This window comes from Eutrigla gurnardus (genome assembly GCF_963514095.1).
Source record: "Eutrigla gurnardus genome assembly, chromosome: 9".
Taxonomy (NCBI): Eukaryota; Metazoa; Chordata; class Actinopteri; order Perciformes; family Triglidae; genus Eutrigla; species Eutrigla gurnardus.
The window spans coordinates 11808850-11831752 of record NC_139923.1 but is presented as its reverse complement, the minus strand read 5'-3'; the positions used below and the strand labels follow the sequence as shown (position 1 = coordinate 11831752).

Sequence of the window (22903 nt, the reverse complement as noted above, 5' to 3'; positions counted from 1 at the left end):
ATGATTATCGGTATATGACAAGCTCTATTACACATGCTCATGGGAGGAGGTGAGATGACAGATGGAAAAAAGCAAATATTTAATGAAATGAACTACATGTTACTAGATAGCAATATAAAGGAGAGCATGTAGGATTTCTTTTTTTTTTTAAGGATCTCTTTTTGACCTTTACCTAGCAATTACTCCCACCTGAAGATATCCTATAGTGACACAGACTGAGTCCTCAAATGAGTACTGTTGGTCATATAGCAGGGCTGCCTAGCAACCAGGTAGCGCTTCAATAAGCAAGACAAGCTGTGCAAGCAAGGAAGAAGCGGAAGGCTTGAAATAGTCATATTGGGAAACCTGGGGACTCAATCTGCAATCAACATTGATTTGTTTATTGTGAAAGAAACACAAAAGCAGTTGTCCTTGGTAGGACACATTAAAGCATTTCATATAATTAGTATTACATTGCTTCGAAATTCATTAAGAGAAGCTATTTCCATTCTTTTGCTGCTCAGTCGGGGGGCTTCAAGAAGTGGAAAGCCAGAAAGCTGTTTCATTGCTTTCACACTCACTCACTGACGGGGAGAGAAAGTAATTGTCCTCAGCCATGTGGGTTTCCCTAGGAACACAGAAACTGCTCCTGTCTTACAAATTGCGGATAATCAAACTCCCTTTTAGTTCTTCAGCGCAATGGTAAATAAGATCAGAGAAGCAGAATAATGTAAACAGGAAAGTTAGAAAGATGGCATATCATTCAAAAAGAGGTGTACTATGATGTGACCAGGCTCTATTCAGTAAAAACGTGTATTTGGCGAATACAATTCTTCTTCGTGCCTCTACTCCTCCTTTCCTGTCCTCTCACATCTCTTAGTTTAGCTGATCAAATCAAACCAGAAAACATAGCCTAGTAAAAAACCCTCTCCATCTAGCGTTACATTCGTTAATACATTGTTTATTATAAGCCTCTCCACTGTGTCTGACTTTTTTTGCACTTTAAGCAAGTAATAGTTCGTTTGCCACAAGAGAAAAAGGAATTCTTGCAGTTTACAATGATTTTGTGGTGATATGTATTAAACTTTAATCCACAAAGTTCTGTAACACTACCCCTGTGGTGTTTTGTGTGGTGAAGGTCACCCTTGAAATGTTCAATGTCTTGAGGGCAAAATAATTGGGTGCACAGAGTTTTATCCACTAATGACCATTTGTTGTGCGTCATTAAAGCCTGCCTCAATGATCATTCATCTTGGCGAACAGTTACCATGAACAACAAGTGTTGACATCTGGTATTTCCACCTACCTGTGACTGGACCTCACTTAATTCCTTTTGACTTAGCACTTTAAAGACTTGTAGCCTACATTCAGCCCACTCAGCTACCGCTTTATTAATGTAGTTTAAGTCCTGCCATAAATTCTACCTTCATGAATGTTATAATGTTCTCTTTTACATCATAACATTCATGATGTTTTAGAGAGGACTCATTTTGGTAATTTTGGAGGCTGCTGTTGAATTTTAGTGTGTTATACTGGCAGGTGTTTCTATTATGTTTTATTCATTTATAACGTTTTTATATTATCTCTCTCTGTAAAATGCAATACAGTTCAAGCATAACAAACTACAGCCTCTTAAATGATCGCAGTTGAATTTGTATGATCATGAAATGTCCTAGCTTTCTTTAGCTTTGGCACAATTTTAAATCCTCTCTGAAAGTTTTGCAGCTTTACTTGATGTGTCATTACAATAATGAAACAGAACATCTACATCTGCTTTCTAACCTGCCCCTCTGTGCAATTATAATTGCTGCATGTTGTAAAATCACATAGACAATGCAATAATATGCAGCTGTGAATGTTAGTCACTGTATCATTGGAATAATAATAATTATTGTATATAAGTGGTAATAATTACTGGTTGGCTGTTTTTGGGTGACCTGCAGTGCAGCAGAGACGAAGCTTGGAGGTTTTGTGTCACCTTTGTCAGGGTGTTTTTTGAAGGCGGACCTTATTCCCGTCTTCTTTTCTCGTTGAGTGTGTGATAGATCCCCGCTGAGCTCTGATGGTTTCGCTCCTTGGAGGAGATCATTCACCTCCCAGCAGCATGTGTGCACTAAGTGTCAGCTCTGCTTTACCTCACCACGTCTCTGCTGCTTCTATGTTGCCCTCACAGTGAGCCTGCCGTGTCAAGATGCCTCCATAGATGGAAACACCAAACAATCACTGGCAGGCCTCAGTGATTTCATACTACTAGACCCCCACCCACCCTCTCAATACCATGCCCCACATGAGCCCAATATATACCAGAGAGTAAAAATAAACCTTACACACCATTACATTGTTTGACTTTGCAAAGCTGTCAAACCCTGCAAGTGGTTTGTTATTGTGGTGTTGACACAGATATGAGTTGATATTTCGTCTTCTGGAAATTACATTTGGATAAGTGGGGGTTGTATTATATTTGAGGACTGGACATTTACATGTTCACATTTGGAACAACCATTGGCTCCAACTGAGTGAGCCTGTTACAAGAGAGTGTTGCATTATGGGTTGTTGGTAGCCTAGAGGGGAGACACCCCAGGCAACAAAAGAAAACATCCAACATGGGATGATGCATCATTTGCATATTTAAACATAAAATAAAAAGTCTGCCCGTCCTGAGTCAGTAGCTAAAAAAGGCATCATCGTTTTTATAGTAAAGAAGTGGTTCAGTAGAAGTGGTTGATATTTCAGACATTGAGCAAATCACTGTGGTGTGCAATGATTTTTTTTCTCATCTCCGAGCCAGAAATCTCGACTCCAGTAGCACTTGCATACACCAAATGTTCCAGTTTCATTCCTATTATATTCTGAAGTGTATAGAGGGGATTTTACATAGCCCTTTTATAGCCTGATTTAAATAATATAGTATTTTTGTGATACACAGATTCTGTCTGTAAAAAAACCCTTGACTCCAAAATGAAACAAGGATTTTTAACCTTCTCAATGTTCAGATTTATGTTCTAGAAATATATGCAAATCAGCACATATTTGACAAGACAATGCCTCGTTTGAACATTTAAACATAATATTTTCAGAAAACAATAATATCAATACAAAAAAAAAATAATTGTCTTATGGTAAGTAACAACCTGAGGAAGTGTCATGGTGATGTCTATTTGTTAAAATGTTCACCCTATACAGTCGGTGTCTAATTCCATGTTCAGTGCACAAACATATTTAAGTTAAGGTTAACGCTCAGTGCTCAAACCAGGCATTGCATAAATCCTTTTTTATTTCTTGTAATTAATTCATGAAGGAGTAGTTGTAGTGCACAGAGGAGGAGGGATGGAGGGGGTCCTCCGCTGAGACACAGCTGGACTGCTGTAATTTGAACTCAGTCATTATCCACAATCCCTCCAGCTGAATTCACAGGACAGTGCTTGAAATTGTTATCAGAAATGCACAATCTTGAGTGGCGTCTCACTTTATAAGGAGTGTAGTCGTGTAGCATTCAACTGCAATTTGTATCATTTTAAACTGGATTTGCATTGTTAAACAATTTACCCTGATAGATGTAGCATCAACAGCTCATTACAGTGACAACCACTACTATGCTTTGTTTATAATTGTGACTCCCAAATTATCTTCAGTAAACGCTCTAGGAACACTCGCACTTACACAATCACATTGGAGTTAGACAACGAATAGGAGAGTAATTTATCTCACTGCAGTGTGATGTAATAACGGAGTATTAGGCAGGGAAACTTAGAATCCCAGGAATCATTAGGACTGGTTTAATCCATGGTAACTTTCCAATGATTTAACAGCATTAATCTTTTCGACTCGGCACAATAATCCATTGATGGTATCTGAGGAGGGATTCTCTCCTCAGACTGACTGTACAGATCTTCTCTGTGTGGTGTAGAGCACAGTTTCCAGGGTATTCATTGTTGGCCTGTTCTGACTCAAGACAGGAATTCACTGCCCTCTCCATTGTCCTTTGTTTATCTCCAGCTGTCATAAGCACTGCTCTCTGTGTTCATCTGTTTTTACTGCCCTTTTTACGACAACTGGACCTCATCTGTAATTTCCACATCAGAGCCAGCATCTGTTTGGCAGGGAAACCATTACTTTTAGGTGATTTGACGAAAATGCTCTGGGTTATATCCGCCCCGGATGCCTGGGTAAATCTACAGGACCCATCTCTCCACTTACATGATATAATGTGCAGTTCGCTGTTACCAGTATATGCCCGACTGTGATCTACAGATGTCACGGTCAACAGAATGTCTTAAATGTCTGATCGGTAGGGAACATGTAGAGAAAATGCACAGTCTCAAGGCCTTTACTCACACTGTAGTCACATCAATTTGCATGGCAATTTTTGTTTCCAATCGATTGTTTTTGTCATGCAAACTTTGACACAGAATGTGAATATTACATTAAAAAGGGACGTAATGTTTCCGCTGTCGGCATTGGTGCATAACAGCGAGCTTGGGTTTTTGCCATCTGTGTTTTTTGTTTCCGATCTTACAATTCTTCAAGCAGACACAGGAGGTTGCCACAATATTTTGAACACCTGCACAATTCATAGTTTATCACAATATAATTGCAACAAATACTTGTTCTGATTGTGTCAGAAGTGCGTTGAGGTTTCTGAGTTTCTGACATTTTATTATAAATCCTGTTTTCTCATCTACGAGAACATTTTTCAACCAAACGAGAACTAGTCTGAATGGGTTAACTGCGGAACCAGACTTCAACCCGAACACTTTTAGCCGCGTGCCGTTAGCGCAACAAGTGGATTGCCGTGCGAGTCAGTCACACTGTGGCGAGCGCCAGAGCTCAAAGATCTGCCGGCGGGTTCCCGGTCAGCTACAACAGCAACAGAGAGAGTGTTGTGTATGATACAATGTCCTTGTGTCTGTGTTGCTCCACTGTTGCAGTTATGTGAATGGAAACCCAGGCAACATGCTAATGCATATTTGACAGCATCACCCAGATGTGCCGATCACTGGGATGATACATGTTTTGATGCTTTGAATGTTTTGATATAGTCAATGTGGAACTACTTGTAATGCTCATCCTAATGCAAGTTTTATTTTGTATTATTCAATGTACCTTATATTTTGAGTTTCATTGCATAAAAGCTGCGTTTCAATTTTATAGCAGAATGGGACCTTTTGGGAAAGTCTTTGTAATACAGAAGTGAAATGTGGCTTATTTTTTAGACTGTAAATATTTCAAGTTGCCAGTAGGCAAACTGTTACTTCAGTCCCCAGAAGCGATTTTTCCATTCTTTGGATCACGTGTTGAACATTTCAGATGTTGCTTGCGGGTGAATGAATGTCTTGTTTTCTCTGCTTGTTAGGCCATGGCACTATACATATCAAGCACCACAATTTGGCACCGTTTTCCTCAAAGTGTAACAATACTGGGTAGGATTGACATGATTTCTGTTGTGATACCCAGCCCTAAGTGTGGAAATCCTGAGCACTCGCAGACTTCAAAGTGGAGTCCTGCAGTTACCCAGCTCCACTCTCCCTAGGGCACTAGTCTGCTTGTGTCAAGGAAAACATGTACCTCAGTATTCTCCAGTGAATGGATGTGATTTGGTAACACAACTGCAAATAAATTCATTTAGAACATTTCCAGTACCTTTCTCGTCAACAACAAACAAGCACAGCAAAAGTACTGTTGCCTTTAATTTACTGCATGGTTACTGTACAGTGATAACGGTAAGACATGAAAGGACTAGACATCTTAACCACATTGGGCAACCTCATGATTGCACTAAATGAAAAGTAAGAGCTTCAATAAGGCCAGCATGATGCAATGACTGGGAACCAGGATTGTACCAAAATGTGTGCCAAACCGTCTTGTAGACGTGGAGATATTTAACTGGATAAGTGCAAAAGTTGGTGAGGAAATGTCAGAAGGATTAATCCTCTGGGCACCATGGATATTTGGAACAAATTTAATAGTTAAATGATGCTGAAAACAAGCTCTCCACATTCCTCTTCCTGATTTACAGCTCCAACCTCAGTGGTGGTGGCTTTGTTTCACCAGGAAAACATAAACAAGCAATGTTTAACATCATTTGGACATCTGGAATCCATCAGAGTCAATGATGCTTGATCGTATTCCATCAGATCTTGTGAGACTGGTTCTTCCTGTCCTCAGCTTAAAGGTAGACTGTGCTAAAGCTCCCGTATTCCTCGGGGCAGTGAGAAATCCATACTGGTAACACTAACCATGAGAGGTAATGCTTTTGTTGAGGTCAGTTTTATTATGAATGGGCTCAAGAGACAATTCATTGAGTCTGTTTTTGTGTGCATTATCTACTCCTGGTACTATATGAAGCTGCTAGATGGTGGCAAGGCAATTTGAAGGGCAACTGGGGCTCAAGTTATTGAGGGTAAAAAAGGAGGAGATGAGCAAGCTGTAGAGTCTGCTTTCTTATTTTGAGGAGCATTGGTTCACAGTTGCTCCTCCACACCCATGCAGTGCTTTGTTCAATTGATAGTTTTTTTTTTTTTTTTTTTTACAGAATGTCTTTCTTGTGACTAACATGGATCTCTCTGGGAGTTTACACCTTACCCACAATATCTTCCTCCTATGTTTAGCAGCTGTCATTGTCAGTACAGAACTCTTGGTTTTGGTTAATTCTTCACTCCAGGTGGACTAACCTGTCCTCTTAACCACACACTGATTCATTGTTATTCTGTTATAAGACTATGTCCCCTCTCTTTGTGTATCCCACTGGGAAGTAAATGCATTGACATTCAACAAAGGCACGCACAATCACAAACCCTATCTCTTCAGACTGCATTAGCAGGCCTCCCAGCAGACATCACTTATACACCTTCCTCTTCAGGCTACCTTGAGGGTATTATATGCATGTCATTATCACACATGCAATACTGTGGCTATACCTTTTTAGATTAGTGATTGTCTTCTGGGTTGTGTTTTATTTGGGGTGTTTTAAATTTACAATGTATTTTAAATATAATTGTAGGCCTATAACATATCCTTATGTCTTCTAGAATATGTTACCTATTATAATAGCACTGATGCTGAATTTAGTGCTTTGCGTGTATTTTTGGACACTGGCAACGTTTTAAATGCTTTGTGCTTTTCATATTATTGCATCTTAACTTAATGTTTCACCTACCATTTGTCTGGTCTCCGCTGTAATGACAAAATTAGTTTTACACGTAATTAAGTGAAATGCTTCCATGGAGGCACTGGAACACTGTCACATTTTCATTTAGAATATTTTTAGACTTTGTATGAAAATAAACACCCACCTACATTACACGTCATTTATATTCCAGGCTAATGTATTCACTGCATCAAAGGCTAATTAGAAACAAAACATGCTAAGGTCACATAATTAGTAAAGAGACCACCCTTCACCTGGATGAACAGGAATATATACTCTGGGGTGCCAAAAAATGTTTTATTCAGCTTCTCTTTATTAATCCTGTCCAACTCACTCAATAATTCATTGTTTTACACTCCTCATACAGTAGCTTGTTCTCATCTTCACGTTTGACCCTGCTGTTATCGTCCAGATGAGATGTGGTTTGGTTCACAATATATATGTTGCCATTATGAAAGAGTCAGATTACATACAGTATAGTTAGTCACTCTTGGGGTGTTTTCACATAATAGTCATCTTGAAACGAACCAAACTGTGTTCAGGCCGTTGACGGACCTCATTGACTTTGCATGGGCTTGCATCACATTCTGCCAAAATGAATTGTGGGTCCGCTCCGTTGCATCGCTAGCGTCCCTTCCGTGGGAAAAAAAAAAGACGTTCAACTTTTCAGGCGTCAACAGATCCGTCAATCAAATCGTGTCATGCAAATAAACTACTCTGACTCTGGCCAATAAAATCGCCGTATTGGTTCGTCCGGGGAAAGGACATGTAAAAAGCTGATGTAAACAAAACATCGAGGAAAGGTTAATAAATGTGGTTGGGAACAGGCCGATTATTTATGATCACTTCCTGTCGGTATATATACAGGGACCGAATTACTAAAACATGTAGCAGTGCTCTTCTGGCTAGAACTGGATCCATTTTGCACTATTATAATAATAATAAAGCAGCCGGAAGTAGCCTGAATAAGCCGGCTAGCAGGAAACGATTTCAATGTCTGCGAGCTGCGTCCGCAAAGGCATCTCCTCCCTGAACACGCCTTCCCTCGTCCGGCACCGGTCCATCAACGGAAAGGTGCAGTGTGAACACGGCCTCAGTCCTCTTAAAGTGGAGCAAAAAGTGGACCAACAGAAAAGGAAAGGGTTCTATTCGCGTTCACATTGTCACATTGACTTCACATTCACATTGAAAGAGGACCGTTTTGTTTCTGGTCCAATTCAGTTCTTATGGGGCCTCAGTCTTTTCACACTATAGTCTTAACGTTCTTTTGTGCTCACATAAATGCACAACTAATTGCGTTCATTTGGAGGAGTGAAAGGGAACACATGTGAAAGCAGCCTTTTAAGTCTTTTATGCTGAAAGGAAAAGTCACTCATTAGGAAAACATGTCTTCTCTCCAGTTGACTCAACACAGATCAGAGTCGCTTCATTTATCTTAAAATGTCACCTACGATGGCGAGGAGAATGACAGCGGAGTCACTGGTGCCTCTCAGCAGAGACCTCATCATCAATGATGGTTTCAATCACGAAGGTGCTTTCAATAATTAAGAAGTGATTTCTCCATCAGTTGCTAGGCAACTGCCTCAGCATCACTCTTGCAAGCACTTGTAAGGAGATTAAAATGGAGAGACATGCAATGGTATTTTGATGGTGGCGGAGCAGATCAACATGCTTTCTCTTTGCACCTCAACCAAGCACCGCAGGGAGGAGGATTTATGTGTTTACTTGAATGTGGTTGTAGAAGTGGTCGCTTCTGTATGCATTAACTGTGGAAAGATTTCAAGGTAGAGGGTAGGGCTGAAGAATATATTCCAGTGTTGATATAGCAATGCATACTGGTATGCACTAAATTGAGCGACCAAATTTAAAAACTGCAAAATGTATAACTGGGCAAATAAGGTAACTTCTTTAGAAAATTGCTATTGAGAATGCAATATTATTTTTTTCTTCTGGGATTGTTCAGCCCTTGCACACAGGTCTAACATCAGATCCCAGTTATCAGAAATAGGTTTGCCTGCAAGCGTACCAAAGGGGGTTTCCCCTTCGCCTTTCTTCTTTCCTTCCATGGTGCCTCTTACCATAAGTAAGATCAAGGAAAAGAGAGTCTAGTTCCACATACACTGTGTGGGAGTCAAAGTGGAATGTTTGACAACAGAAGCCTGAACACATGCTGTGTAACCTTCACTGACCGGCTCATGCCTATGCATGCATGCCAATACAAGGGAATGTTGCCATATGTATCATAGACAGAAATGCGCTCAGATTAGCACACTTTCTGGTGCCCACCTGTCTGTTCCAGCCAAACGCATTATAAAGGAGGAAGCGGGGGGTGAAGAGACCAACTTTTTTGGAGTACCTTAATAATGTAATGCTGCCCAAGTTTCACTGCAGCATGTGATGAAGCATCACATTATTAATTAAGCTGGTTTATGTTAACTTAATCCTTTAGCCAAGGTGATGTCTTCCTATTGCAGCAAATCTTCACATTTGAGACACTTGAACCAGCAAATGCACAGTATTCCTTTTTACTGGCTGATGGACAAAATTGATTATTCAGTTGGGAAAAAATATGATACTATTAACTAATCATTGAATTGTTTCATAAATCCAAACTGCAAAGACTTGGGAAATTGAAATATATGTTGAATTGACACCTCTCTGACTGAGCCATCACTGAAATGGAATATATGCCACAAAATGGGTATTGGAGAGCTTCCATTGTTTGCGTTTGCACACAGGTTTATGGATTCCTTTTTTGCCTCCAGTTGAACCATAGTAGAGGTTACACTGTTGAGTCGATGATGATCTTTCTATTTGACTATTGCTTGTCCCCATTGAATCCACAGGCACTATTCATTAACATGGATCAATATGACCACAGCAGAGTGCTCTCACGGTTAGCGGCCAAACCCAAGCAGAAAAAATAGATGGCATGTTAATGTCGCTCATTTACATTTCTATGCATTGAAAAGGTGATTTCCTGATGGACTATATTCATTTAACAAAATCAAAAGCCAAAATGTGAACTGTAAGTTATAAGTACTGGAATGCCATAATACCACTGAAATAAACGGGTGAATGCAGGAATCACAACTCTATTGTTAAGTTAAGTTTGTGAAATACATTTTATATTACTTGGAAAAGCTAACAAAGCTGTCCAGCTGTGCAGCAGTGTGACTTTAGTCTGTTTTAATCAAAGCAGCACAGGGTATAAAATAAGTCATGCTGAGTGCTTAAAGCAGGAATCTGCCAGATTAAAGAAAATACACTGTTTGAATATCGGACATTGAATAGAAGTTTCAAATAGAAAAAATAAATACATAAATGTATATTTAATGCATATTGCTGCATAGACAATAGGGGCAGATATGGACAGTGAGACCATCAGCCCTCAGAAAGCCCAACTTAATGTATGTGTGTATGTGTTTACAACACATGTCACTATCGGATCCATTGGCTCTTTTAGCAGGCACATGCGACTGTTGACCTCCCGGTGGATCTAGAGGAGGTCTGGCTCCTGTCTCCAGTCTCAATAAATAGGAAGGCTTCATGGGTAGCAAGCATTCACTAGACCCATGTTATATAATTGTGTTGCATAAGTCTTCAAGCAGATTATTGGTAGATTGGTAGATACCTCTTACTGCCTGTGCTGTAGAGCGGTGTCTTGTTCAGAGTGAGGGGTAATAACAGAGGAAAAGCTCCACTGATGGAAATCTTGCTTTTGATCTTCTTCAACCGTGTACCTCTCTTCCCACTCCTTCAGGTGTGTGCGCCATGGCATCTAAGCCTCACCCTCCTCTGATGAAGAAGCACAGTCAGACAGACTTGATAAGCCGCCTGAAGAGCCGGAAGATCCTTGGAGTCGGCGGCGAAGATGATGATGGCGAAGTGCACCGCTCAAAGGTCAGATTAAGTCGCATCAATTTTTTTATTCAATATGGGTTTTGATTAAGACAACGAGGGAAAATAGCCAGTGCTTTGGCCTGAAAATCAACTTCATAAATATAAGCATAAACCATCATCAGTCAAATGGATCATATTGCAGCAGAGACAGGCAAAAACTGGCACCCAATCATTAAAGGAAAACACCACCGCATTTCCATACTGAACTATGTTCTGCTCTGATCTTAGACGAGGTGATACATACCTCCCTCTCCTCTGTGCGTGCACTCAATGGCTCTTGCGCGCACTCCGCGCAGCGCTAATTTGCTAGCATGTAGCTTGTCCCCGTATATTCCTTAGGATCCAAAGGGGGGTGAAGTTAGAAGCGACCAAGCACTTCCACGTTGTCCCTATTTAAATACGGTTACGTGAGTAGTTACACGACCCAAGTTTGGTTACACAAAATGAAACATGCCAATTTTTATAAGCGGATAACAAGGATAACTATATAGTATGGCGGAATAACAACTGGAAGCACTTCGACGTCGGCGCAGTAATATCATCACTCAAAACATGACGGGACTATATGCCTTCTGCTTGTTTTCACAACCCTGTACGATGCACGTTATAACCATGATGTTTGATTGTTCACAAACTATCTTACTACAACCTGATGCTTCCTCAACTGTGCACAAACTACTACAGGTAGTGCAGGCGACGGCGTGCAGGTCACGTAGGTTCTATTGACGGAAGTAAGAGGGGGAGCGGAGTGATGATATTACTGCGCCGACGTCGAAGTGCTTCCAGTTGTTATTCCGCCATACTATATAGTTATCCCTGTTATCTGCTTAGAAAAATTAGCATGTTTCATTTTGTGTAACCAAACTTGGGTCGTGTAACTACTCACGTAACCGTATTTAAATAGGGACAACGTGGAAGTGCTTGGTCGCTTCTAACTTCACCCCCCTTTGGATCCTAAGGACAAGCTACATGCTAGCAAATTAGCGCTGCGCGGAGTGCGCGCAAGAGCCATTGAGTGCACGCACAGAGGAGAGGGAGGTATGTATCACCTCGTCTAACATCAGAGCATAACATAGTTCAGTATGGAAATGCGGTGGTGTTTTCCTTTAATGCGTTCATTACCACTTAGCAGAGCATTCCTTTTGAAAGCCACAATGGGCTGCTAATTGTCTCATCACTCTCATAGTGTCCCGTTGTGTGCATTTGTTGCTCATGCTTCAATGAATCTAGATCACGTAATCCCAAGAGCTCCCGCAGCTCCACTGAGATGTGACTGCCTCCCCCGAGAGGCTCCCTGCCTCTTGCTTCTCGTGTATTATATTCCTGCTCATATAGACGGTGCACAATGGTGTGTATACCAAAACACAACAGCACATGTGCTGGTTCAAGCCAAGAGGCACAAAAAACACTATATATTCATGCACGTTGAGCTGCACAGTTGCTGACCTACAATAATGTCTTGTTCCCTTTCAGAGGGCTCAAATATCAAGGTTGCAATTATTTTATTTTTTTTAATCAGATTGTGTTGGAATGAGCATAAGCAGAGCTGACTGTTCCTCACTGAAATATTAATCAGGCATGTGGGAGAAGGGGACGGAACAGAAGGGAGCAGGCATATGGTAGCGGCTGATAGTTTGTGATGAGATGTCGCCCCCCCCCCCTCTTCTCAGCCCTTCTGAGTGTTTGTTTTCTCCCTCAATGTTTTAGCAAGGAGACTAACTCAGACATCTGCCACTCAGATCTCTTTCACAAAGCATAGTGATGGAGAAAGAGCAACACTTAATGCTTATTTTATTTGCAATAGATTATTGAGGTTATAAACAGGCTGTAATGAAGTTCCATGCTATGCAAACTAAGGTAACACACTATGTTGGCCAATGTGTTCTATTGTACATGCTGCTTTTTAAACTCTGACAATTTCAAAATTAAACGGTTGCTCTTAAAATGTGCTGCTTTGAGCTGTTCTATTTATTCTTGCTGAGCGAGTTTGTGAAAAGAGACCGATGGGATCCAGTCAGCTGCATAGCAATAGGTGCTTGGAAGGGAAACGGTTGCCTTTATCGCTGCAGTCCCTGTAAACAAATGAAGGAAGTGCTCCTCTAGTCCGCTGACTGTGTCTTCCTGTCTCTTTTACTGCTTGGCGATAAGAATAGTCTTCATATTACTAAGGATAGAGAGAGGCTTTGTATTTGTGCTACTATATGTGAGTGCAACTGTGCTGAGAAATATTGCCTGTTGGTCATTTAAGCCCACTGGTACACTGCTTTAGTGCTAAAGCAACAACCAAGCTCGGGTCCAGGCCTTCATAGATAAGACGTACCACAATGTTTTGTGTACATGTTGTATCCCAGGGGATTCCCGACGAGATATATGAAATTGCGATCGCTATCCATTTAATGTGACTGCACAAACTGACAACATGCCTCGGATGGGAAGCACACTTTTAGTTGTGGTGAAAAGGAGATTCTACTTCTCAGACTCTTGAATATTTGTCATGTTCTCTGGCTGTGAGGGTTGCCCTTTGTTTACTGGATGAAGCTGACTGAGTGAGCCAGACCGTAACATCTGTGATTAAGCGTCTCTCTCCACAAACTGCATTGTCCATTTCTTCCTTTTCCTGTTTCTCCCACTCTCTGCAGCTCCCTTCCTCTCTATTCCACCTCAAGCAAAGCCTGAACCATCATTTGGAGCCCATTTCCCTTTGACTATTTCTCATGCCAGTCATGAATATGTATGTGTTCCCATCAAAAACGGCCCCTGAAATCATGGCACAGGAAGGCTGATTCACCTGGTCACATGATCACAGCTAGCACAGATTATTTCATGTACAGGCACTTCAGCTGCAAGGAGAGATGTAATGTGTGTCGTCTGTAATTCTTTATCTTAATGTTTTGTTTATTTTAAAGGTTAACGTTGAGTTTAGGAAACAAACAAACCACTAAAGACACCATTCGTATTACTCCATTTGTGTTTGGAATAAATAACGTGGACAACAGAAATGTGCAAAACAATAACATGATAAGTCACATATGAGGGCATGTCTTGGAAGTAACTTCTGCAAGTTTATGGTCCCATTGTTATAGTCATAATACATCATATTATATTCTCTATGGCATGATTTGTTGCTGCAGCTGGATGGAATATAGTTGCTCCTGATGCAGTGCCCCATAACGCTTACAATACACAGTGGGAAAGAAGAAGGCAAAACCCTTGAAACCCTTGGTTTGATCTTCCTAGTCCAACACATGAATCATTTTGTTTCATTCCCTCTGACATTTCACAGGAGCACCATGCAGGAAACTGCTTTTCAATTGATAGTGAGTTGCCTCTAAACAAAGCTGGACAGAAATTAATGAATCTTCTCTGCTTTGGTGGTGTTCGAGGTTCAGTGTCTCACCGCATCACATAAGAACAGTTTTTAAAGGAAGAGATGTTTAATGATGAAGGGAACTCATTGATGTTAAGGGAGTGATAAGACCTGGAGGCTTTGGATGAAGGAATACAACTACAAAGCCAACCAACCATTATAATTTCTCTGTGGGTTACTTACCCTCAGTGTTGGTTATCTGTATTTTACGATTATAAAAACAACAAAGTTTGAATTTGTCAGCAACATTTCTGAGCTCTTGTCTTCCTCTCTTAACATCCTTTGTTTTACCATATATTTACAGACATACACATAAATGGTATCTTTCCATTTTAGATCGTTTGCAGAGAATTGCAGTAGACATATTGCATACTGTATGGTGCTTTTTCCTAAAGATATCGGCTGGGTCTATAGATCTTAATTATTTGCATCTGGTGCATGATTCTTGTTATTATCTATTTATCTGCCAAATATTTATTCCATTAATCAATTAAATGTTTTAGTCTATACAATGTCTTCACAATTTCCTGCATAATCGCCCATGGTGATGTTTTCAAATTGCTTGTTTTGTCTGAAAAAATCTATTTTAGTAGCTGGTATCAGCGAAGGTTTGTCATTTTTTGACAAAATTACTTGAATGATTATCAAATGTGTCGCCAATACAGTTTCTGTGCATCCACTTTGATTTAAGAAAGTAATTATACATCAACACCCTTAGAAGGTTGTAGATTAATATTAAGATGCTGGTACTATTGGACTAAATAGAAATACAGCCACAGAGTATGATTGCATGCTTCAATTTTTCCCAAGAGGTTCATATGAATATATTAGTGTCTGATGGAGCAGAGCTAGATAAAGAAGTTATTAGCATTCCACCATATTCTAGCATCTATGATAAGAGGTGTGTCTCCTCAATATTGATCATGGTGAGATTCATTCATGGAATATGAACTGTTTTTCTATTTAACAGGAATATATAGTTTCTCTCCGTTACAAAAAAAAAACTAAAATATGCTCCCGCTAAATGCGTCAGGCTCTCGGGATTATAAATTGAGTATTGTGTGGTGCTTTGTTAGGATTAAGTTAATTATTGACAAAGATTTTTCTCCTGGCATAGACTTGGTTCTTCATAGTTGGTTATTCATCCAGAATTCACTGCAAGATGTGATGCCATACCCTCTTAATCTTCATGGGGTGATTAAGGAGGTGAAGGAATTGACAGTGTCTAATTAACATCTGAATAGCAATCAGCCTCTGTTCTTTTCTATCCACCCGCTTTGTTTAATGCGCTTCTTTCCAGTAGCTTGCCACAGATGTCTTGGCAACTTGAAATACACCTGCATGGAGACCACTTTATCCTTTCTTATGCTGTGCTTTGTTGAAGCCTGTCATAATATATATCTGTTAATGTGACATGATTGCTTTTATACGTCCCTTCTCATAACTCATTTCCTCTTCCTTTTGTATTGCCTTGTTCGCTCACAGATCAGTCAGATGCTCGGTAATGAGATGAAGTTTGCGGTGCGAGAGCCTGTTGGGCTGAGGTGAGATTTCAAATCTCCTGTGTAAGGTCATCTGTGTGTCACTTCTAGTAAAGTTCAACTTCTTGTAAACTGAAAAAAAAAAAGTGCACAATCAGTGTTGCGTACAGGACGGATGCAGTGCGTCACACAATGTCTCTCTTCTCAGGGTGTGGATCCTCATCTCTGCAGTGGGTTTCACAGTTATGGCCGTGATGGTAAGTGCTGCTTAATTATTCATGACAGTGAAGGAGTTATTGCACATTCATGGCTAAACTTCACTCAGTGTTCTGTTATTCGCTATAGAGACTATTGTACAGTTATTTTAGGAGAAAAAGCACTCCTGTCAAAATAGGAGATGTTGTGCAACCCACCACTGATTCCCTCCCAACTCATCAGTGAGGAACATCTGTAGAAACAGCTCCATCCTTGTCAGCTGTAGCAGCAAAATGCTCAATATCCTCAGTGTTGAGGTCATACATAGTCATTTTAATTCACAGACAGGGAGACTTTGTCAATGCTGCTTCATTCTGGGGGCATTTGGGGCGAACAGAATGCTGTTGATGTGACAGAGATTTGTTGTGTTTTTGTTTCCCTACACAGGCCTTAGTGTTCCCCAACCATCTATATGAGGTTGTTTTTGAGGAGGAGCTCTCCACGACCAGCATCTCCGTTCGCCTCTATGGTGGAGCACTGCTCAGTAAGTCTCCACTCCTATTCATACTTCATCATGGATAACTGCAGTACATTGAATGCACTGCAGCTATGCATGTGGGAGTACTCTCACTGTGCTGCAATGACGCTGACACACAGCATTTCAATATTGATTCATATCCGTTGACTAAAATGTACACTGCTCAACGTCACGTGGTCTTTTGGGGTAATGCATTCCGTATGCGAGTCTGTGAACCATACCGATGACGTACAAAAAGCTCTCTTCTTGCTGCATAATCATCCCTTTAGGCCACATACAGAGGCTGTGTAATTCAATTCATATACAGTTCACTATGAGTGCTCATAGCAAAGTCTCTAGTTGCCTCTGTGGCCTCGTATATCAGATCTAAGTCTACATGGAACACAGTGAGGGAAGGCAGGACAGTGTGCGGACTGTATGAATGTGTGTGTGGGGGTTGGCTCTGAAGTCAAAAGTGGCAGTGTATTACTCTACATTGGAATGTTACAGCTTATTCACTCAATCACACATTACATTAAGCTTCCTTTTGTTTTCCTGTGCCACCACAGGAGAAAATCAATTCTCATAGCTAAACCAGTTAGTTATGGCATTTGCAATTTTTTTGAATGGCCTTCTGAAACAAGGATTTCAGGCAAGTTAGAGAGCCAGTCACTCAGTAGGTGATTAGAGGGTTTGTGAGGCAGGAAGCACACTGGTTACTGCAGTGAGCAGGACAATTAAGAAGGGTGAGAATAAAGGGTTAAAATATATTCAGTACGGTTTTCTAGTTTTTCACTAGCTAAACCACGCCATAACATACAGTATGTCAGATACATATGAGCATAACATATTTAATTAATGTGTTCCTTCCTCCCTCACAAGACATTTAGGGGAATACTGAGGAGAAACCTCATACTGCAGTCATAACACAACATTGGTGATTCTGATCAAATCAAAAATAACCCTGTGGATGATTACTACATAGCCTGAGGAGAGATACAACCTTAAAAACATTGCACTGTGGAGGAAGATCTGAATAAACCAGCTCTCAATCTCATAAAGCCAACAAAAGAGGGCCTTCTTTATTTTAAATGTCAGCAGGGCTGTGGGGATTAGCAAAAAAAAAGAAAAAAAAAGATGATGCCTCCCAAGAGAAGGACAGGGGGCAAAAGATGGGGTCTCATCTGCTGCACAGATGGAACCTGGCAGGGAGAGGATACAGTCCATCAGCCCTCCCACCTTACTGCCAACCCCTGCTCATTTTCATCGCCTCACTGCTGTGTGTGTGTGTGGGTGGGTGGGAGTGAATACAAGGAAATTAACTAGAGGAATGGCAGGGACTGACATGATTGAGCGAAAGCATTTATCAGAATCAGTCGGTCAGAGCATTCAACGGATCATCAATCAGCCAATTATCACATAGTGCATGTTGCATCGCAGATTCCAGCTGTAGTCTATCAGCAAGTAAACCGTACCCTCAGAAGCTTTTTTGTTGTAGTGGAAGCGCTCTTCACCATGTAGGAGACTTCTTTCCTGAGTGTTTTCATCCTCACACCCCTGAACCTATAAATGAACTTCTATCACATCTTTTCCAGGCTTGGCCCTCATCATGTGGCATGGTCTCTACACGGCAGAGAAGATCGTGATCCAGTGGACGCTGCTCAGTGAAGCCTGCTACTTTGCTGTCCAGTTTCTTGGTGATTACATTTCTCCAATACGTTAGTTTACAGTTCCATTCCATCCTTTTGTGTGTAGCAGTAATAATCACTCTCTTACTAAGTGACAGAATTGAGGCAAACCATTAGTCAGGATATTTAAAAAATGTGTTGATACTGCCCCCTTGTGTTCAGAGTGTGAAGTCACAGCTTTGCATTATGTTGAAGGAGAGGTTCACATATTGAAATTGTTTTGGGTCGTTTCCTCCTGTCCACAATGGGCCCGAAGAGAGCCCTTACTAAAACAATTTCAATGCAAATTCACAGTTCTGTTTCTGTGGTAGAAATTCTTTTTAAAGATTAGCTGAAGTAAATGTGAGGCTTCAGCAGTCGTTTTTACAGATCAAGTTGGTTTCTTCCAAAGTTATATTTCAAAATTCCCTCTTTGTGTTACTATCCCGCTTACCCAGCTCTGCAAGGAAACACCTTCCCGGGAAAGGGGATTTTGTACTAAAAAGACTAACTTTGAATGCTATCCACTTGAACACAGAGCGACTTGATCCACTTTCCAGAGGCTAATTCCGAAGCAGATATGAACAATGTGACTTTTGCTTATAATTGAAATCACATATCAATACCAAATGTTGCTCTTTTGGGTTTCAGTGACATCCATTACCCTGATGGAGATTGGCATCCTGCCCAATGCTGCCATGGTCCTGCTCCTCAGTCGGGTGCTCTTCCTGCTGGTCACCATGGCGTACTACTACCACCTGGGCCGTAAGCCAAAGAAGATCTGAGCTGGATGGTTGATACTTGCAGGGAGGGGGGCAGCAGAGTACAGATGATCACAAATAAGGAGTCAGAAGGTTTGGAATATAATTTGATCAGGGCTTGGAGCATTACTTTTGCCAGTGGAAGCCCCCTGCCCCCCTCCCAGGGACCTAGCCTATTATAACGCCCAGCATTCAACAGATGAGCACAATCTCCCATTCTGGACTCTACAATAAGACCAAGAAACCTCATAGTGAAAGTTAATTATTCTTTCACTGGGCTGTGAGGTCAAGCCCCTCTTGACACACATTCCTCCTTTGTGCAGTTCTGAGTGCTGTTGAAAGGAAGGGGCTATCAGTGTGTTGTGCATTGCGTTCTTGTGTCACCTAGTTATACAGTTTAATTTGTACAGTACGTCTATGTTGTTCAAGTACAGCCACATGATTCTGCGATTCAGTATTTTGTTATCTAAAGTTGCATCTTGCCACCGCTTCTGAATCACACTCAAGGACCAAAGTCTGTGCTCTTATTTGTTTGTGGTTGATGCTATTGATGTTAACTCATACTGTGTGTTTGCTAAAGTGAAGCCTTGCATGCGTCTCTGAAAACCCTTCATTGGACACATTGAATAGGAAAAGCGTCAACTGAGCTTAGTCTAACATTCAGGTTCAGTCAGTTAAGCTAAATGCTGGATGAGTGACAATGACTCTTTTCCTGAACTGCTGTCTTGGTTAGCACCCTGAGGAAACTCCCAAAGGTCAGTACTCTCAATCATGCCCAACTATATTCACATTTAGACTACCCAAAACAAAATGCTGAATCTCAACATTTTTCAGGGACAAAGTGATGTTTTATTCCTTGAGGTATCAGTCATGAAGTTCTACCAAAGTCAATAGGATTTTTTTGTACAGAATATTTACACTACTGAGATTAATAGTAAACGATATGTAATGTTGAGAAATGTACATGTGAACTGACTCATAGAGCTTTGTTTTACGTGTGCTGGAAGGGAGGACATTAGCCTAGGTGATCTTACAGAAAGTATTTTAACATTCTGACCTTGACTGTCACACGCCAAGCATGTCAGTGTGCAGAGCAAACAAACCTGAGCGGGTTCCTCGTTGTTGATGTAGCACCGTTTTGTTTTTTTTACATACACCTTATCCTTAGCCTTAAAACCACTTAAAAGAACAGTCACCAACAATAAATCCTACTTCTTGTATATATATGTAAATAAAAGTATTTGCTATTATGTGGTGTTCTTGTGGAGCAAACAGGGAACTTGTTCAGTATTAGTTAAATGATTTTCAAAGATTTATCTTTCTCTTGGTGTGTCTTATTTTGTACCTATTTAAGTGATATTTGTGTTTTTGACGTCCTGCATGCAATATAATCCACCAAAAGAAACGGCTCAAACTGTGTAGCAAGCTGCCACCAACTACAATGCAAAGCTGATCAATAACTATATTAATGACGGTGAATGAATGGATGCATTTGGAAAATATGGCCAAATATTAAACTTCACATGCTTTAGAACAGATATAACCCAAAACTTCACGGTTTTCACCCAACCGATGTGTTCGGTACTTTTTCTACCTCCCACTAGTTGGCATGCCCTCGAGAACACGGCATCTCAGCTCAGTGTTTTCGAGCCGGGCCACCAATTCCAAATGCATCAAGTCAAAAAGACACTCTAGAAAACGGTCGACTCATTTTGTACATTTATTTTGAGTCGAACAAGAAACATACTGTCGGCCTCCTCCAAAGGTGGTCCATATTGTTGCAAATGACCACGTTCAGTCCTGCCCTAGAAGGGAGTGGTCCTGAGGTCAGAGTGATTGTGGGTTTGCAGTTGCCAGTCCAGCGCTGACAGATGTACTTCTTATTTGGGTGAGCTTTCAGTTCAGATAGGGAGAACATGAAACATGGGTGAGGTCTCCCGTACTCCTGAAAAGTTGTAATTACACTTTTTCCAGTGTTTAATTAGATGCAGCTCTCCCCGGGTGACATTGTGTGCCCCAACCTACTGCTCTGTCCTGACTGGCATTGTAATTATGGAGTTCAAGAAAAAAAAAAGTAATTCCCTTTCCGTCGATACTACAGGCCTCAAATCATCAGCTCTGTGAAATGTTCAAAGGTCTCTAAAGCAGTTTATTTTAGGAGACATGGACAGTTTCGGGGGGACGGGCAGAAAAAGGGAGGCAAAGATGTGGCTCTTTCATCCTCCTGGTTCTCTGACATAAATTAGTCCAAATATTACATTGACAAGTTGTGTCCTTGGAATGGTAAGTTGAGCTGTTCATTCCTTCTGATGTACAACCAACATATATTGTACTGTTATGAATTAGGTCAAACTGTTGTAGCATTGTGTTTTTATGTATATATGTGCTATATTGGACCTCAAAAATGAATTGTTATGGATTTCCACAATTTAGTTTGAAATAAAGGACACTACTGTTTATTTTGAAGACGATGTGATCCTCATTGTTCGCTGTCCTTTCTGATTGAAATGTAAGAACATAGAAGTGGGTTTTTTTTGGTGGTGGGGGGGTGTTAGTGGGTCATGCTATGCAGAGTCGAGGTGAAGTCTGAACATGTGAGTTGAGCCTTTTTCGGAAGATGGCAAGTGACTCTGCTGTCCTGACATTGGTCGGGAGTTCGTTCCACCACTGAGGACCAGAACAGAGAAGAGTCTGGACTTTGCTGAGCGACGTTTGTTTGATTTCAGCGATGGTGGTACCAGCCGGCCAGCTGAAGTAGAGGAGCGAAGTGCTCATGTCGGGCGTGGTAGATGGGTGCCATTCCATTGATAATTTGCTGCAAAAGGGAGTCAGTGAAGGTCACGGAGGAGGGGGGTCACATGGGAGAATTTGGGTAGATTGAAGACGAGGCCTGCTGCAGCGTTCTGGATACGCTGCAATGGTTTAGTCGCCGAGGCCGGGAGGCCAGCCAGCAGAGAGTTGCAGTAGTCAAGGCGGGAGATGACCAGTGCTTGGACCAGGAGTTGCGTTGCATCCTTTGTGAGGAAAGACCGGATACTGCAGATATTGTAGAGGGCAAATCTGCAGGATCGGGCCACAGCAGTGATGTTGGGGGTGCAGGATAGCTGGTCATCAAGGATTACATCCTCGCAGTTGACGACGGCAATACTGTGATGTCCTCGACAGTGACCGACAGGTCCATGTGATGGCAGTCTTTCCCCGGGATGAAGAGGAGTTTGGTTTAATGCAGGTTTATGTTGTGAAAGTATTTTATTATTAAAAATCTCAAGTTTCTTATAACCCCAACGTCCTTAAGCACTGTGTCTTATATGTGCTTGTTTCTTCCCAACTACCTGCAGTAAATATGAAGGTGGAGAGTGTTCAGCAAAATGCCCTGTTTATTTCAACCAAACACACAATCTCAAAACACAGTCAACTGTTCTGACATGTCTCAACAAAGAAAACTACAGAGCGGTTATGTAATCACACCTTTTGTTTAGTGTTTTTCTGTTTGGACGTTTAAACATGTCACAACGTGATCATATTCAGGTTGGCATTAATTTGTGCTCAGTAAATATAAATGAATCTAGCTGGTGTAGCCTTCCACGTATTACTCTTCTGCATTGGGGAAAAGGGTGAAAGGGGGGCTTGTGTGGTACAGGAAGTGTGTGTGTGTGTGTGTGGGGGGGGGGGGGGGGGTTGTTGTTTATAGGCAACCATACTTTTTCTACTTAATATGTTGAGTCCTGCTGTATTTCTTAAGACGTGGTAGTAAATAGTAATTATAGTAGATCATCCAGACATCAACAAATCTGCATCCATATTATCATCAAATTAAAAGATGAGCACAAAAGTATTAGCATATACAGATACTGTGATTGACCAATAGTAAAAATACATTTATACT

At 41.0% G+C, this 22903-nt stretch overlaps 1 protein-coding gene across 2 annotated transcripts in view; it reads left to right on the top strand.

The window, feature by feature from the left end:
* Positions 1–21483, top strand: part of LOC311018719 (tumor protein p53-inducible protein 11-like) — a 29891-nt gene extending 8408 nt beyond the window's left edge. For both annotated transcript variants that reach the window (XM_084017769.1, XM_084017770.1), the window contains 6 exons: positions 10890–11029; positions 15882–15940; positions 16086–16134; positions 16520–16616; positions 18185–18286; positions 18908–21483. In XM_084017769.1, coding sequence (XP_083873895.1) covers positions 10901–11029; positions 15882–15940; positions 16086–16134; positions 16520–16616; positions 18185–18286; positions 18908–19041 — 570 coding nt within the window. In that variant the 5' untranslated portion in view covers positions 10890–10900 and the 3' untranslated portion in view covers positions 19042–21483. The remainder of the gene's footprint in view (positions 1–10889; positions 11030–15881; positions 15941–16085; positions 16135–16519; positions 16617–18184; positions 18287–18907) is intronic.
* The last annotated feature ends 1420 nt before the right edge of the window (positions 21484–22903 follow it).